The sequence below is a fragment of the Podarcis melisellensis genome (genome assembly GCF_964234715.1).
Source record: "Podarcis melisellensis genome assembly, chromosome: 15".
NCBI lineage: Eukaryota > Metazoa > Chordata > Lepidosauria > Squamata > Lacertidae > Podarcis > Podarcis melisellensis.
Genome location: NC_138532.1, coordinates 37,184,879 through 37,202,611, shown reverse-complemented (window position 1 = coordinate 37,202,611; position 17,733 = coordinate 37,184,879). Strand labels below are relative to the sequence as shown.

The 17,733-nt window shown below is 42.2% G+C and overlaps 1 protein-coding gene and 1 long non-coding RNA gene across 37 annotated transcripts in view; one reads left to right on the top strand and one right to left on the bottom strand.

The window, feature by feature from the left end:
- MSI2 (musashi RNA binding protein 2) overlaps positions 1–17,733 on the bottom strand; it is a 446,839-nt gene that overhangs the window by 257,773 nt on the left and 171,333 nt on the right. For all 36 annotated transcript variants that reach the window (XM_081890469.1, XM_081890477.1, XM_081890498.1 and 33 more), the window contains one exon: positions 13,755–13,847. In XM_081890469.1, the coding sequence (XP_081746595.1) occupies positions 13,755–13,847 (93 nt within the window). The remainder of the gene's footprint in view (positions 1–13,754; positions 13,848–17,733) is intronic.
- Positions 2,012–8,878, top strand: LOC309358048. The gene is made up of 3 exons (XR_014163308.1): positions 2,012–2,261; positions 3,417–3,501; positions 8,050–8,878. It is a non-coding gene; the product is annotated as an uncharacterized lncRNA (long non-coding RNA).

Here is a 17,733-nt window from a genome sequence, read left to right as displayed (position 1 = left end):
CCTGGGTGTGTGTGCTGGGGAAGAGAGTTCACATGCGAAAGGAAAGGAAACAGGGAAGGTTCAAAGGAACTATGACCCGCCACCCTAAGAAAAGGGGCTTTGCACGGCTCATACAAAAACAGAACCTCCCAAATGCCACATGGCACATGTAGTTTAACCCTACAGGCAAAAGTCTTCTGTTTTCAGCATGCATACTTGTCCCTGCTTTGCTCACTTTTAAGCAGAAATGGGCAGGGCAACACCTGGAGCTCAACACCCCACTGTGTTAATGGGAAAGCACAAAGGATGTTGGTCGCCTTCCACGAGCTCATGCCTCTGTGCAGAGCTGCTAAGTCCCCCTCCCCTTGCGGAGGGTTGCTTCACCTGATAAACAATGTATCTATAAATATACCCACAAACACATTGGCACTTCTGCTAGTTCAAGTTTGCATTATCATCAACTATCTCCTGGGAGTGTCGGGCCACAGAAACAACCAGCTGGTGCACCACAATGATTGCCCCTTCAGGAGAAGCATATAATAAAACCTGAAAGCTGCAATATGAACTTCGCACATACTTGTCCTTTTGGTTTATTCATCAGAAATAATTATCAGTAACAGACATTCAGAGCAGCACATTCTTTATGATGGGCATTAACATTTAGCCCGTCTCCATAATTATAATGCTGCAAGCTCAAAGGAGGTGTACCAGCCTCCCCAATTAAACTAACTCTACTCAGGAAAAAACTCACGTTCTCCACCGAAATGACATCATAATTATTTCCGTGAAGGAAAGCCTTACCTTAGTGTAGTAGTGGTTAAAAGATGAGGTCCTGAGTCCCCAATCTCACAGGAGTATTATTACTTCCTGTACTGTCTTCCAAGAAACCACTCTCTCTCAGACGAAGCCCACCATTTTTAATACTGCGATAGCAAAGGCCCTCCCTCCAAGATTGTTGCAAGGATTAGTGAGATAATGTGAAGCACCGAAGCCTTGAGCACACATAAATGTATTTCATCTAAACATATAGATGCTATTTTGCTCTTCTTTATAATGACTGACAGCCTTTCTCCATGTATGCCTCTCATCCAATATAAGACAGGTTTCAATGTCAGAGAGGACAGTTCAGCCAGGGCACCCAGGTTAATAAATATCCTCCCCAAGGAAATCTGTGGGGCACCTACATTGTTAATCTTTAGGTCCCAGGCAAAAAAAGAGCACATTTTTATTGAGATTTGGCTGGCTGATATTGTTATATTTTTTATATATATTTTATCCACTGATAGTATTGTTTGTGATGTGCACTGTTGAATTGTCATGCCCTAATACCCTAGTAAATCATCTTGAAATCGAGTAGGTTGAAGGGCAATACATAAAGTATTTAAAAATAAATAAATAAAACACCTCTTCCTGCAGCTGACAGCAGGGATGGCACTACACCAAATTGATTGAGGCTTGGGGGGGGGGGTTGCGAGGGGCCAGGCAGAAATATGAAGGGCGACAGGGGACATGCCCATGGCCTGCAGTTCTCCCTCCCTAATGTATTACAATGCAAAAATGGTGTCACCAGCTCTTTGGATCAATATCTATTTATGGGCCAAGAAATTACATGTATGGTGACCTCGCCATCAGTGACACATTCTTCAGCCGCATCTGAGTCACCCGAGGCCCATAAACAAGCTTCCAAAAATAGGTCCTGTTTACTAGAGTTAAAACCCAGGCACTTGAACAAAAAGCCTGCACTGAAATGGGGGGGGGTGTAGGAGGGGGAGCCCTGAAAAGCAAGATTCAAAAGTGAAGTGTTGCAAGATTACTGAACAGGGCCTATTAGGTGGCACCAAATTGCTATCTCGGTTTTCAAACGATATAAAAAACAAAGCAACTTCTGATGTTAAGAGAGCTGCGTGTGTTCTTTATAACCATTACCAACATCACAAATAGCTTTCTTGTCCTAAGGATGATGCCAGAGCATCCTTTGTGATTCACAGGTTGCAAAAACATACACATATATAACCATGGGTCATAAGGATCATTCGCAGGAGGAGCTGGAAGTAATTGCTTAGAAAGTAGTGTTAAACAAAGGGTTGAAACCACAGAATTGCTGAAGAGGGAACATTAAAAATGTCAGCATGGATGAAAGACATTCACCAGCGCTTACTGTCGAGAAGCTACTGGCCCGCAGATGTCTTAAAGGGTACTTGGCTAATGGGATCAACATTACCGTTTTTGATATAAATTATATTTCGGAAGCAAACAATACAACAAAAAAGCATAGAAATGGAGTAAGTTCAAACTATTCTTTTATAGTAATAGTCTCCAGTTGAGCATAAACACCAAAGCTACAAGTGATAAGATTGCCAAAACTAAGCAAACATCTGTGAGATGAATTCATCTCCGAGGGGAAGCCAACAGCTTGTTATCATTAAGGAGGCGATGCTCTCTCTGCATTTGAACTGCAGGCCCCCTTGTTACAGCTTTTGGAGAGGCAATTGCACCAGATGTTGGCAGCTATCTTCAGATGGACGACAGGCACCTGCTGTGGAAGGTGGAGGACTTAAGTTTTCACTGCCCTTTGGGGGGTCCATTCTGGAAAACAAGGAAGTAGTTGACCCCTCTGTACAGTGGGGAAAGTGTGTGCTTATGAAGAAAATTCAGTGTGTACTTTCCAATTGCTCAAAACCTTCCTATTTTTAAATAAGATTCAATAGGGTTCAGTCGGGAGGCAATACCTCCTCCCACTTGAGCCCAAGAACTCTAGGCTTATCTAGGGAAGCTGAAAGAATTAATATTTCTCAGATGTTATCCAGACAGAGATGGAAGCTCCAAATTACCTAAATCTACTCTTTAAAGTGGATTTTAGTCATAACGTAGATGGTAAAACCTGGCTTCTGTAGCTTATGTTGTTCTTTGTGTACTAATTACACAGCCAATACTACAATGAAATATCACAAGCGTTTGGAGTGTGCCTTCTGAACTTCTGCAGATGTTTCACCCAATGAGGACCCTCAAATTTGCTTCACATTTTGCCTGAGAAAAAATTCCAGTGGCCTCCCTAGAAGAAGTCACTGGTGAATCATGCCCACTGTGATCTTATTAGCAATTACAAGACAGTCAATAGCAAAGGGTGCATGTCCTTTTTTACTTTACGTTGGGTACCTTGAAAAAATAAAAAAGGAAAGAACACTTAACCCTTAAGCTGATTCCACTACATGCTGTTGAGAAAATTAAGTGTTCGCCTCTGGCAAGGAATACAACCCTATCAGCTTCAGCTCATCCCAAGATCAAGGGGCTTACAAGGTCTATTTTGAAATAAACATCATGTTTGACACAAAATCATGATCTTCACTGTGCTAGTGCAGCTTTGAAATCAAAGCCCTGCTAGCGGGAATAGATTTTTCGCTTCTCTTATTGTTTCACCTGTGGAACATTTCTTTCAGGCATCAAGCAGACTGTAAAATAACCTATTGCAAATCTTCAGCTTGTGAAAACAAGACAATGTGCCATACTTTAAATAAGCACAAGGTAAGCGACTTTCAGGCTAAAACTCTAGGATCTTTGATCAGTTATCTGAAGATGCCAACACAATTCCATTTAGATATACTCCAGTATATGGCATACAGAGATATTGGAGCCAGCCATTTTCACAGTGTAGTTAGAACTCTGAAACAGCCTGGTTCAGTAATCTGGCTGTTGCATTTTTGATCAGTTGATGCTTCTCAGTTGTTTTCAAGTGCAGCCCCACCAAGAGTGCATTGCAATAATCCAATATGGGAGCTAGGAGTGCATGGAGCATAGTGTCCAAACTATCTCTGCCCAAAAGTGGCCAGAGCTGGAAATAGGCACTCCTAGCCATTAAAGATATCAGAGCCTCCAGTAATAATGTTGGATCCATGAGTAGCCCAGACTACAGACTTGCTCCTCCTGGGGACTGCAACCCTGCACAGAACCAGCCATCTCTCAAGTTCTTTGTCAATTCTTAGTCAAGAGCACTCAGGACATGTAACATCCCTGTCTTATCAGGATTCCACTTCTATTTATTGGCCCACATCCAGCTCATCACCACCTCCAACACTTCTTCTGGATGGAACAGAGAGACAGAATCTGGTGTCCCATTTTGTTCTAAAACTCTTGAGGATCGCTCCCAGCAGCTTCAAACAGATGTAAAATATAGCATGCAGGACTCACCATCTACTTCCTGAAGCCACTCCCAAAGAAGAGGGTGGTCAATGGATAAAAGGACATGGAAAGGTCAACAAAAATGTCAAGCAGGGCAACCAAAACCATTTCAGGGCCATGACCAGTCCTGAAACCAGACAGAAATGGGTCCAGATAATACTGTGAGTTATAGTCCAGCAGCATCTAGGGGGGTCACAGTCCCCTTATACCTCACTATACGAACCCAAACATTTCTCGCCTGCCTCTCTTTCAGCATGGAGTTAGGAGAGAAGTGTTAAGACACCTACAACTTCCAGAAAAAGGATATGTGAATTTTAGGCCTATAAAATATGCCATTATTATTATTATTATTATTATTATTATTATTATTAATGATTTGTACCCTGCCCATCTGGCTGGGTTTCCCCAGCCACTCTGGGCGGCTTCCATAGAAACCAAAAATACAGTAAAATATCACAGATTAAAAGCTTCCCTGAACAGGGCTGCCTTAAGATGTTTTCTGAATGTCAGGTAGTTATTTATCGCTTTGACATCTGATGGGAGGGCGTTCCACAGGGCGGGCGCCACTACCGAGAAGGCCCTCTGCCTGGTTCCCTGTGGCTTTGCTTCTCGCAATGAGGGAACCGCCAGAAGGCCCTTGGCGCTGGACCTCAGCGTCTGGGCAGAACGATGGGGGTGGAGACGCTCCTTCAGGTATACTGGGCCGAGGCCGTTTAGGGCTTTAAAGGTCAACACCAGCACTTTGAATTGTGCTCGGAAACGTACTGGGAGCCAATGTAGGTCTTTCAAGACCGGTGTTATGTGGTCTCGGCGGCCTCCCGAACAAAACTCTCTTTCAAAAACCAAAAAAGACATGTCCAAAAGTAATTTGAATCTACTGGCACCGTTAACTGCTATTAAGCGCAAATGCAACTTCAGGAAAGGCCACATGCACTGACTGGGCCACTCCGGCAATGACTGTGTGCATTGCAGACTTGTTTCAGATTAAGAGAAAGCTAATCCACCTTCTCTTTAGATTACCCTGATCGGTTTTCTACCTGAGCTACTTTATCCTTGTCTCCCTTTTCATATGAATGATCTTATCAGCATACAATTAATCATGATTTTTTTAAAGCATGCAAATTATAGGTATGCATGTATTTCTGTCATGATTATTAGCACAGGTAATAGCAGTGTGGAGTTCCAGAATTGGGATGGGGGGCTTGTGTATCCCCCTTAAATGTGGGCCCCCGTACTTGCCACTGTTCACACTGGCCATTCTCTCTCCAACCTCTCACTACTGGCCAGAAAGAGAGGCAAGAGGAGGTTGCTGCTGTTTCTCTCTGCACATGCTCAGTGGCAGGGCATCTGCTCTGCTAGCCGACAGTCCTCTCTCCTCCCCCTGCCACCTCTATTTAGCTAAATTTTGTGGCAACTTTGGCAAACCCACTATTTTTCTGCAGGTCTGTCTGTATGTACTGTGTATATGCTGTGTGCCTCTCTCACATCCCACTGAGAAATGTGAAATCCCTAGGCACGCTAAGACAGAAGGGAGAAATAAAAGAGAGGAAAGGCTTGCATCACACCATCAATGTTGGCAGCTTAGGTTTTCTTGGCTGTTGGTGCCTTTCTTGTTCTGACAGATTTGGGGAAGGAAACCCAGTGACCAAGACTGGAGCCTTCAGAGTTAGCTAGGCATGGCTTTTCTCTTACAATCCCTCATGAGGGTGGTGTGTGCTGCTGTGACACATTTCCTAACAGTCTTATCATAAAGCCACTGAAGAGACAGAGACATAAAAATACAACAAATGCTCAAAAGGGGAATGAAATTTGCCAGAGAGACTGGCTGGTCCCCCAAATGGAGCCATGTGGCTGATGCACTACATCCTAGGTCTACCAGAGAGGAGATAATGTTTGCAATTGCCTAAAAGCCTTCTAGCCTTAGACAATAGCATTGACTGTATATATAAAGGCACTTGAACAGGTCATAAGTGACCGATTTATGGCCATTTGCTTGCATGTAGGAAAAAGTGTCATTATACCCATTTCCCGCAGTACAGTGCTTTTTATCCACACCCCTCTCCTTACAGCCAAGGAACACTCATCTCTCAGGGATATTCTAAATGCTTTCCAGCTCTTCTGAGTATTCAGACCCAAAAATGGTCTGCTTAAAAAAAAACCAAAAAAACAGTAACAAGCACTTTACTCATGTTGTTAACATTTTTTTGGTACTGTGACAACAATGTTTTGTGTCATTATCCAACACAATGCATTATTTGACAAGAGTCTTCCTTCCCCTCTTGCCCTTAAAAAAAGTCTTATTTCTTGAAAAAGTTCAAAGCAGGATGTATCAGATTTTATTTTAGTGCCTTCAACTCTGAGGTTCTGGTCTGGACATCTTGCAGCACCATGCAAAGTTACTTTTGCCCCATCTGGCTCATGTGAATTTCAGGGCTAAGCATGGCAAAGGTAGCCAGTAGCCAAAACGAACAGGACTCCTAGTTGCTCAGACCCATGAAGCTTTTTTTTCAGGGATTAAGGAGTGCCACATCATCTCATCTGACCTACTAGTGTAAGGAAGCTCTCTTGATTCTGTCTAAGCTTCAAAATAGACTGGATTCGCCCACCATGATCTTACTGCCACTCTTGGGCACATCCCTGGTTATGTTCCCATATCCCAATATGCCTCTCATACTGGTTAAAAAGATCCACCAGAGGAGGACAAGCATTTGGGAGGTGATGGCGGAGATGGTTATAAACCATTCCTTAAAGGTAATATGTAAATACTGCCTTCTAAAGTAGACTGGAATAATTTTGTTTCAAAATGGGTTTCTTTTCAAAGTTAACTGGACAATATACATCCAGAGTCAAAGTAGGACAATAAAATGAGATGCAAGTTTTTGTCTCCAGCCGGCTTCTGTGGGCACAGGGGAGATTAGCAACAGCCATGCAAAAATGCACCAACATATTTTCTCCAATGCATATTAAAATCTTTTGGGTACTCTTGATTATTACAAATTCAGATTAAGTCAAGACCTGACCTTCTATTACTCTGAATGCAACTAATTTACAAATATAGTGTCTTGAAATGCAGCACTGAAAATTGTAACTGGCTAACAAGTAGTCATTTTTTTTTAAAAAAAGAGAGATTTCTGAATAGAGGAACAATAATAAAAAAAAGCTTCAGTGTACCCTACTTACTAAAAGAATCTACATTTCAATGTGTAGCAGAGGAAATGTGCCATTCCATCTGCCTGCCCATGCTAGAATAAATAACCCTTCACTGCTAGGAGGATCACAACCCTTCTCACCAACTGGCATCAGGCTGAAGCCAAGGTTAGGAGGCTGCACTGCCAAATCCCCCTAAAATGAACCCGTGGAGAGAATATTGCCTTTTCTCATGCTAACAATCCTATTATCATGACATCTTCAGAGGCCCTTGGGGCCTCAGGGAAAAATAAACCTTGGAGTGTTTAATACTCCAATGGATCATTAACTTGTTCACACCCAGGTATCCATGCCAAAAGAGGCAGAGATCTCCTGTCTGGATGGGGTGATATTTCCACAGCTGTAAAAAGAGAAGGACTTGAAAAAAGCAACTAATAGTGTGACTTCTATCACTCTTTTGGGACATTCCTCAACACCCGGGATTCTTGCAGATTGCACATATACACAATTTGAAAACACACAAGCGCGTTTGCTGGGTTAAACAGGCCATTGCTGGCTCCTTGCTTTTTATTCAAATGTGTGATGTATTAAAAACATTAACAACAGGCTAGTACATCTTTATTTTCTTTGGAGATTACAGCACACTTTGGCATTCACTCTACTATTCTTGCAACATAAAACCCAAGCTATGCTCAGGCACACCTAAAGAAACAGCAAGTTTAATCCTTTGTTTCTTTTCTGTTTAAGATTCAAAGCACCCAGGAAGGACCCATTGGGACAAAGTTTAGAGAGGCAGCATGGTGCACTGGTTAGTGTGTTGGACTAGGATCTGAGAGAGACCAGGGTTCAAATCCCCACTCAGCCATGTGGGCTAGTGTCTCATTCTCAGCCTAACTTATCTCACCTGGCTGTTGTGAAGATAAAAATGGGCAAGAGGAAAACTATACACAACAGTGTGAGCTCCTTAGAGGAAAGGTGAGATATAAGTGCAATCAATCCATCAATCCATCAATCCTTTCCTGCCTTATCTGTGGGTGTGATCAGACACCTACTTCTCCTAACAGCAACAGTCTCTTCCTGCATTCGCCTCACCCGTAGAGACTTCAGTAGGAAGCAAACCACTGCCATTCCTCTCAGCTGAAAAGAACAGGCTACCCCATGCTTCTTTGCACCCAGTAAGAAAAAAAAATCTGCCTCTGAAAGGGACATTCTACTCAACTATTTATGGCCAGGAGGACGGAGGTAGATCTGCTCTACACTAGCAAACAAGCAATAGTTTTTCAAGCAGCCCAGGGGCACAGAAAAACGGAGCCTATGTGGCATAAAGTGTATCAAAGTGACTGAAGAGGCTTCTGTTCAAATTCCCTACCCCTTGATCACGAAGCTCATTTTGGGCAAATCACCCAGCCCAATAGTGCTGTGATGACAAAATGGGGGTATATCACCAAAATGCGGTTGAAGGAATGTAGTCATAATGAATTAACACTGAGGCGCTGCTTGCCAAGCACCCTTTGCTCAAGACTTTAACAATTTAACTGGGTGCTAAATTTCATCCCACCTTCAATCTCTCACTTTGGGATAGGGGGTGGGGGGTGGGAAGAGACACTGAAAGCCTTGTCCACTTGAGGGGTTTTTTTTCTTTTAAGGCAGGCACATAGCAAACTTAACATGCCTTGCCTGGCTACTTTTCGAGAGAAATGCCTGAAGTCCAAGAATAAGAACAAATGCTTAAGGAGTCTTTTATTGAGCCTTAAAACATCCTTGATCTTTTGAGATAATGTAGCACAGCTATTTTATTATATTTTATTTTATTACTACTTTTACCATTACACACAGAGAACAGAAAAGTGCATTGATGTACTAAGTTGGCTTGACACATGCATCACTACTTCTCAGACACTCAGATCTGAAAAGTTCAGGCAGCTACAACACACTTTTTACATTCCCACCATCTTGCTTACACATGGTGAAAAATAATACCGTACACCTTGCGATTCAGAAGACTGCAGCTGCAAAAGCTGAACACAGCCCTTCTCCAATAAGATCCTGCATGACTGGAGCAACAAACAAACAATTAAACAGCCCTGAAACTCCAGCTACTTTTAGCATTCCTAGTGTGCAGTGGCTTAACCTTTCTCTGCCCAAAATGGCATGTATGACCTAAATATTCTGGTATAGAATCCCAATGCTTGAGATCAGCAACTTCCAAGTACTTGTAAGGTGAAAAAGTAGCTTAGAAGCAAAAAAATTAAAAATTAAAAAAATAGTTAACATTTCACAAAGAAGGGCTGCATCTTGACACAAACCCAGGAGGACATGGGAAACAGGGCAGCTGAGGTATATAAAGGCCTGATTGTAGCAGCCCACTGGATTGGAAATGACTCGTAAGCCTAATGAAACAAAACTTTTGGCAGTAAAACAGAATGAAAGGAATGAGACAATAAAAAGACAGGAACAAAGGGAGCAGAGTTGTTTCAGCTTAGCAAAATAAGCTCACTTTGTTGTTGGGAAAAGCCAAAGCCGATTAGGATAAACCAGTGACTAAGCATAAGTCTTCCCAACTAATTACACAGCTCACCATATAAAGTATAAATTGCAAGTCTCCAAAAATAAGGACTGGGTTACTTTCACAGGACTTCTGGAAAGCAAGTGGTACCTACAAAGGGGTGGGGTGAGGAAAAATAACAATCCCTTTTATTAGCAGCAGCTTACAGCTTTAAAAGAAGCAGAACATTCAGGTCTTAGGATGTTTTAAGTGTAAGCTTTAATCAAGTTTGGAGAGGCTGGTGACTTTTTTATTGCAGTATATTACACACACACACACACACACACACACACACACACACACGCGCGTATGGATATATGCAAATTTTAAGTGCTTCTGTGTATTCTAGTTGAAGTACAGAGGTAAAAGTGGAGAAGTCAGAGTAAAATCTGGGATTCTCAGTTTTATCCCTGGTCTTCCCAGAGATTCCTTGCACAACTGTGGCTATACCCATGCTGTATCTGAAACCGCAGCTCTCAAATAAGATGAGCAACCCTATTAAAGTTCATAGAATTACTCCAGTTACTTTATCAACATGGAACGTGAGCTGCATTTCAGTTTCATGTCAATTTCTCTCCCAAACTGGCAAAAGCTAATAATAATAATAATAATAATAATAATAATAATAATAATACTGACGAAGATCTTAGGCCTGAGATATGGCATTCCAAGTGAATAAAAAGAGAATGTTTAAAGAGGCCCCAACTTGAAGGTCACAATCCAGCTCATTTCAGCAAGACTTACATATACTTAATGGAGCTGTGGACTGAGGGTTGTATCCAATTAAGTTTTACTCACACTACACGGAATGAAATTAATGGACCTGTTAGTCAAGTCCAATATCGTCTGAGTAGGACTAGCATTTGAAACAACTCTCAACCTCTGAGAGGGTTTCAGTAAATCAGCATTTGTACCCTCCTTATATTCAAATATCATCTGTATTCATATTGCATTCCATTCCCCTTCATTTGGCTGCTTTTTTTTTTTTTTGCTTTTTTTTTGGTTGGGGGGAATCCTTATGGGGATGATGATAACAGCTGAGTAGCCCTTTCTCTATACATACTGTGATTGACAATCTTTGTATATAATAAAGGGAAAGTTTTAAAATAAAGGTGAAATGGTGAACTTCTGGATGCTCCACAGGGAAAATTTCACACACAGCAGTGTTTGGGATTTATTAGGGCAGCTCCATGAAACTGACCAATCAGTATGGCTAATCAGTGTAAAGCAATTTTTATCAATTGGAAAGATGCTTCCCATTTTAAAACATTTTACAAAACTACTTCTAAAAATGGCAGGTGGCATACACATCTGAAAAGATATATTCTCCTTTCTCTCTCATGGGAGGGATGTCTCTTCTAATATGATGCCTGCTACAACACATGTGTTCATCTATGAAAGGCAAAGAAGATCCACAATAAATCAACCCGAATAAATTAAAAACTCGTAAGATATATAGACTGATATATTAGTAATCAAGTGACAGCCTTATTTCTTATTATAAACAAAGCATTGAAAACTGGTATTTTCTAAAAGGTCTGCTGATATGGGGTGTATTCAGCTATTAGGATAGCAATACAAAACAAGTGTTGTTTGTTGTTGTTTTAAGGGGGGCATGGTTTAAAAGAAAAAGGGCCTTATAAGAGACTAACAGAGAGAAATCTCAAAGAGGCACCAAAACCCACTAAAACGCTTGGATGATCTCAGCCTGGTTGTCTATTTTTCAGACTCAGCATGAAGCCACCAGATGGCAAAACAAAAATGATTCCTCAAGGGTGCATGCGAGAAACAGGGAAACATGCATGCGGCAAAACTGTTATTAACTTCAAAACTAGATGGAGGAGTTTGGCAGATTTGACAATAACTAGGGAAGAAACATTCAAACGCTGCCATAATCCTTTAATAAAGGGCTCAGCGGGCTGTAAACATCATCCTGCCGGAATCGAAGATTATCATTGAAAAATAAAATGAATGGTTTTGCAAAACAACTATCAATCCGGCAAAATAACTATTTAGAAGTTCCCTCACCATGAAAGGAAGGTGTACACAAAACAAGGCATTCAAAGGCTACCCTAAAAATACAGGATACAATTTCTGGAACTTGCCCATGTAAAACTTCACCGAGATGGATGGTAGCTGCCCAAGTGCAGCCTAAAAGCCCTCTGGGGGCAGGGACATCTTTGGTGTAATTTGTACAGTACCAAGCTCACATACTCACACCCAAAATAAATATTAAAAATAGTGGTGAATCTTTCCTTCTCTTTAACAGACCCCACGGGAATCAAGAGCTGGCCTGCAAAATATAATAGCACCCCCTTACCACTCATTAACTTGGAGCACATTCTATCACTACTTCTCCAAATAAGCTGTGGAAAAGAATGCTAGTTGATACTTCACAAGAGAACTTCATCCCATGGCTCAGATCTGTCAGCACCCAAAATACACCATCTCCAGCAAATGTGGCAAGGCCACTTATGATTAAAATGAATGAGAGCTGCAGACATGCAAAAGAATTGACCCCCATCTCCACCCTCAGACCTTTCGTTTAATCAAAGATGTTGAAATTGATCTGGCTTCCAGATACTTCCATATCCTTCTACCAACAGCTGCTGTTGCAGGACTGAAAATAAAGAATCACAGCATAACCTACAAGAACCTTTGGTTGAACTGAGGTCTATTGGATAACATCAATAGAATGTAAGAAATGTTTGATTTTCACTGAGGATCAGCTTATCCAACACCAGGTTGCTAAGATGTATGTGTGTATGTCTAAATATAAAGGCAAGTATACCACAAATATAATTTGCAATTACAAGCAACTGTAAGTTATGTGCATGGCCATGCCCTCAACATTTATCCAAGCTGGACAGGCTCAGAGGGCCACAAGACTGCACTGCATCACACGAAGCCTCCTGGTTGTGTACCAGTTTGAAGGTCTGAGGAATAGACTACCACTGGAGTGGTCCCACACAGGGAACAGCTATAAATTATCCGGCTCACAAGCCGGGTACCAAACTAGCATCCCTGTGTCAAGTTCTCCACTCTATTATTTAGTTCAGAACTTCCCCATATGAAAGTGCCATCATGCTATCCATTTCTCTACCTCCAATCCACATCATTGCCTCCGCTTTTAAGAACAAAGAAAAGCATGCCATGGTGACATCAATATATGGAATACAGATTATGAAAAAGGAGAACAGAGAGGAGTGAGAGTTTTTCTTTGGCAGCGCATCCTATACATGCCGTCCTGCCCACAGATGTGACCTGCTATCCAGTCAACTCTTATGGTCCACTCGTTTAAAGCCTGCAGAAGAAACCAGACTAGACCATATTTTGGGGGGTGGGATATAGCCTTTTCACAAAAAGAGCTCCACTGACTGTCATGGGACCATATATTAGACTAGATGTCTACTGCTCCCCCCATGACACACACCCATACTGAAAAAGGAAACAAACTCTGCAGTTCTGCAGTCATCTCACAAAAGCTTCTCCAACATGTGTGCTATGGCAGTGACATGCCACAGCCCTTCTCTGAAAAAGTTCAAAATGAAAGCAGATTAAAACGAATTCATTCATTCACTCAGTGTTTTACACGCACACACTTTACTATTAAAAAAACCAAAAACCTATCCTCCGCATCTTACATTACGCAAGATAAAAGAGTGCATCATCGTGCCTGATGTGGAATCACTGTAGTGCTGAACAGCATGCTAGTTTGATGGCTTGCAGAAATATGCAAAGATCACCACTTCTCCAACAGCATGAGGCTCTTTGGCAACATACTGAAAGCAGCACTTGTTGACTTGCGTCATTGCTAACACAAAACTGACCATCATTAGAAAAAACCTTCATGTTTCTCACAAATAAATTCAGATTGTAAATTATGTTGATTCATGCTGGAACTTACCTTGCCAAACTGTTCAAAGTATTGCTTTACATCTTCCACTACTGTATTAGCTGATAATCCACCTACAAATATTTTCTTTGTTCTCGTGACCATCTGTAAGAAATTAGAAAAGAAAAAGAAAAAAACAGCATTACCCCAGATTATTAAAGAAAAACAAAAAATACAATGCATGTCATAGACATAGCTTTCAGATGCTATCCCTTTAATCCAGTTAAGGGCAAATCTCTTTCCCCATGAAAAGGAATGTACGTTCAATTCAATTATATGAAGTACTGCTGTTTGGTTAAGACTGCTTTGATGGCTGGGTTTAGGCAGCCACCAACCCCAGTGCCCACTGGGTATTTTCTTTTAATAAGCATTTTCATTTTGAGAAAGCTCCCTCACCCCCACTACCTTACCTCCATATAAAAACCAAAACCAAAAATAAGTTGCAGCCAAGTTTCAAACAGTTTCTGTAGCCTGGCTGCTGCCTCAAAAGAAGTCCCCCTCCCCACCACACAAACACACTGGCCGCCTCCAACAATTTCCATAATTTAAAAACAAATCAACACTTGTGTACCAACTGCTCCCCAAGTTGCTCAGGATGGGTGCCTCATCAACAGGTCCCCCCCCCAGATTAAAACCTGAAGGAACACCTCTCTTGATAAATATATTTTTGAATTTAAAACATTTAAATCCCATCTTTCGGCCTAAAGGGTCCCAGAGGCAGCCCATGACAATTATTAAACTACAGATTTACAATTTCTCAAATCCACTCCCAGAGTAATAACAGCCAGGCCTACTTTTTTAAAAAAAAAAAAGAATGCTGGATATAACCATTCACTCTGTCTCCCAGCATATCCTTCTAGGAATCTCTTTAAAATGTCAGCTGTAGTACAAGTATGACTCTGAAGGAATGAAAAGAGCAATGCTACATAGGATTCCCTGCTCCAAAAAGGCCCATCTGATATGGTAGGCCTGTGGCCCTTCAGATGTTGCTGGGGCAGGATTATCAATAGTCAGGGGTGATGGGAGCTGCAGTCCCAAAACATCTGGACTTGACTACAGTTTGCCCCATACAGGAACAAGGGTTTAATTTCTCTACATGCACTTCAAACCCCCTCATGTCACATTGGTGTGCTCCAGCGCACAGCCTGGGAATTATTAGCATGAGTGCCCACTTTTTTTTTATTACTACAACAACTATGAAGCACATTAGCAGATGGCCAGTGAGCTTCTTGGCTGAGCAAGAATTTGAACTCAGTCCGTATCACTGACTGCTACACCTTACTAGTTCTGACAATGGGCTGGTCTATTATACATGCAGTAGAATGAAGTGCAAACGAGGTTGTAAAATGCACTGACAGGTACAATAATGAATATTCCACATTGACCCGGGGCAGAGGGGGAAGAGAGAGATCCTAGCAATTAGGATCGTTCTCCCTGTTGCACATGTTTTATACTTGGACATCCAAAAATGGCAGAAAGCCCTGTCAAAAGTAGTCAGTATATTCAAAGTGCTGCACAAATGCTAACCAACAGAGGGGACCTAGAGCCCTGCCTGTAAGATGGACATGGGTGGGCAGACATACTTTTAGCAGCTCTTGAAAACCACAAGAGGGATATACAGTGTTCAGAACTCCCATTGTTCTAGGCACATTTTGCGACAGGGAATTTTATCAGCGCGAGCAGTTTCCGAGCTCTGGGCGCAGTACTGCGCCTAAGATTTCAGATTAAAACTGCAGAGTGGAAGGAAAGGAGGACCTTTTTTGGCCTCCCCACTTCTAGCTACTCTCTGTAGACTGGAGAAGAGACCCTCTTAAGAATACTAGGGAGTTGAGAAGGGGAAGGAGCAGAGCATGTGAAAAATGAACGTCATATTTTAGCTGCAGTTCATTCATTTTCAGCTTTGTATTATTGCTATAAAAAGTGCACCTAAGCATTCCGTTGTTGCGTCCACAACCTAGGTTTAAGGTGCCATTTAGCTCCTAGCTTTCATATCTCAGTTTCTAACACTGGGGTAGAGGGGGGAGGGGAGCCTGTATAGCTACTGACACAATGGATAAGGTCTATTAAGCTAAGGTAAAACATAAATTTTGAGGGGAAACTCTCCAAGTTGTCTCCAGTGTTGGTCCTACTCAGCTTAAACCCACTGAAATTAATGGACACGACTAACCTGGGCCTATTCAAAGTAGAATATAGTTGGATACAACTCTCTAATCCCAACACTCTCTCACCCTTTTGAATGCTGAAGGGACTACATACAGGAGATGGAAATGGATTAAAACTGAGGTAAATTATTTTCCGAAGAATATTTGTGAGGCGAGGAAAAACTTCTAAAGACAGTCCCTCATCATGTTGTTCAGACAGTGGTGAAAAGAGAACCAAGGGAGGGCCCTCAAGGCACACAGGCTGAGGACAGGGGCTGCTGCATGGCTCTTTGAAGCCTCCGCCGTTTCCAAAATGCCGCTCTGCAGAAGCCACACGCATGACTGTGCACAGACCACAAAGAGCTTCCAAGCTTGGTGAGGCAGGAGGGAAAGAATAGAGCAGGTTGGAAAGAACAATAAAGACTTCACCCGAGATCACAAAAGATTTGCATTAAAAAATCTTAACAGGTGTCCAAAACAACTTGGAGTGCCTTTTGGCCACAGCAGCAAATGTGTTGTGACTTGCGCTGCACGCGGGAGCATTCTGTTACTCTGAGGATCAATTAAAAACTAATTTTAGTGAGATCGTGTTGTGTGTGGCTTAGGCAGCTCAGAGTGGGAGGCATTCAAGAGGAGAAGCAACAAGGGGAAAATTACGCCTTGGCTGCAAACAGTGCTGCTAGAAGACATTAGCTGCGACAGAAGCTCACAAACTTTCCCTAGCTGAGCTGAGGATGCTCTTCACTTCAGGAGTCAGAAAAGGGTTTACAGGAAAAGGAGAACAGACACATGCGGTAACCCCAGCACCTCGGTCCTGGACGCAAGAGCTTTCAGGTGAGGGACAACAAGTCATACCACAGTCACACCCTGACAAATTTGCAAGGAACCAGAGCATGGAGGTCTGGGTGAGCTCTGACCCCCCCCAAAAGGTTCAACGTGCTTCTATCACCTATGAATATAAGGCACTGCATATGATGGTGGAGGAGGGACAGATGTCTCCATTCCTCCTCCACCAGCCTACTTTGTTGTCCATACTACTAGCCACAGAGGAAGGAATACAAAGCTGGATCATGGGGGAAGGAGGATTCACTTAAACTCTCCAATGCCAATCTGCATGCTAGAAGGCAATGTTTTACTTAGCCTGGCCTACCAGCAGGGAACCACAGATTGTTGTTGTTGTTCCTAAACTTTTGTAAGCTTATTTGCAATAGCTGGGTGAGGTGCATACCACTAGCAACGCTGGTTCTGATTCACCACCTTCAACTTTCTGGGAGGAAACCACACTACCCTTTGTCCTTGGCTCCAAAAACCCAGTGATGGGCCAAAAGGTTGCTATCCCAGGATTATTGCCTGCATCAACAGGTCCAAAGATTTCTTCTGTTTTTCTTGAACCTACCCATGCATTTTGCTTTTATCATAATATTAGAAATGTAATCTGATTTAGATCTAAAAAGAATGGCAATTTGTAGATTGGTTCTCCTGTCAGCACAGGAAACAGACTGCAAGAAAACCAAGAGGGCAGCAGTGATCTGGGTACGCAAAGATCTGAAGCCCCACTCTCTATGTCCAATTGGCAGGCATGCCCAATCTCAGCAACGGCAAGGCCTAGAATCCATGGCTCTGTGGTGTGATGAGCCTCCAAGGCTATAATATGGACACTGGGCACTGACAAATCCCCAAGAACAGGTTTGACTCCTAATACTCCAAGTGTCCATTGGCTCTCCTCAACAGCAAGGATTCTAAAGACTTCCTGTTTAGACTAGAACTTGTCTGGGTAATAAAAGCCTTTCCTGGATGACTTGGCCTGGCATTCTGGCTCCACATCTACTTCAAGGCACAACTCTGATACT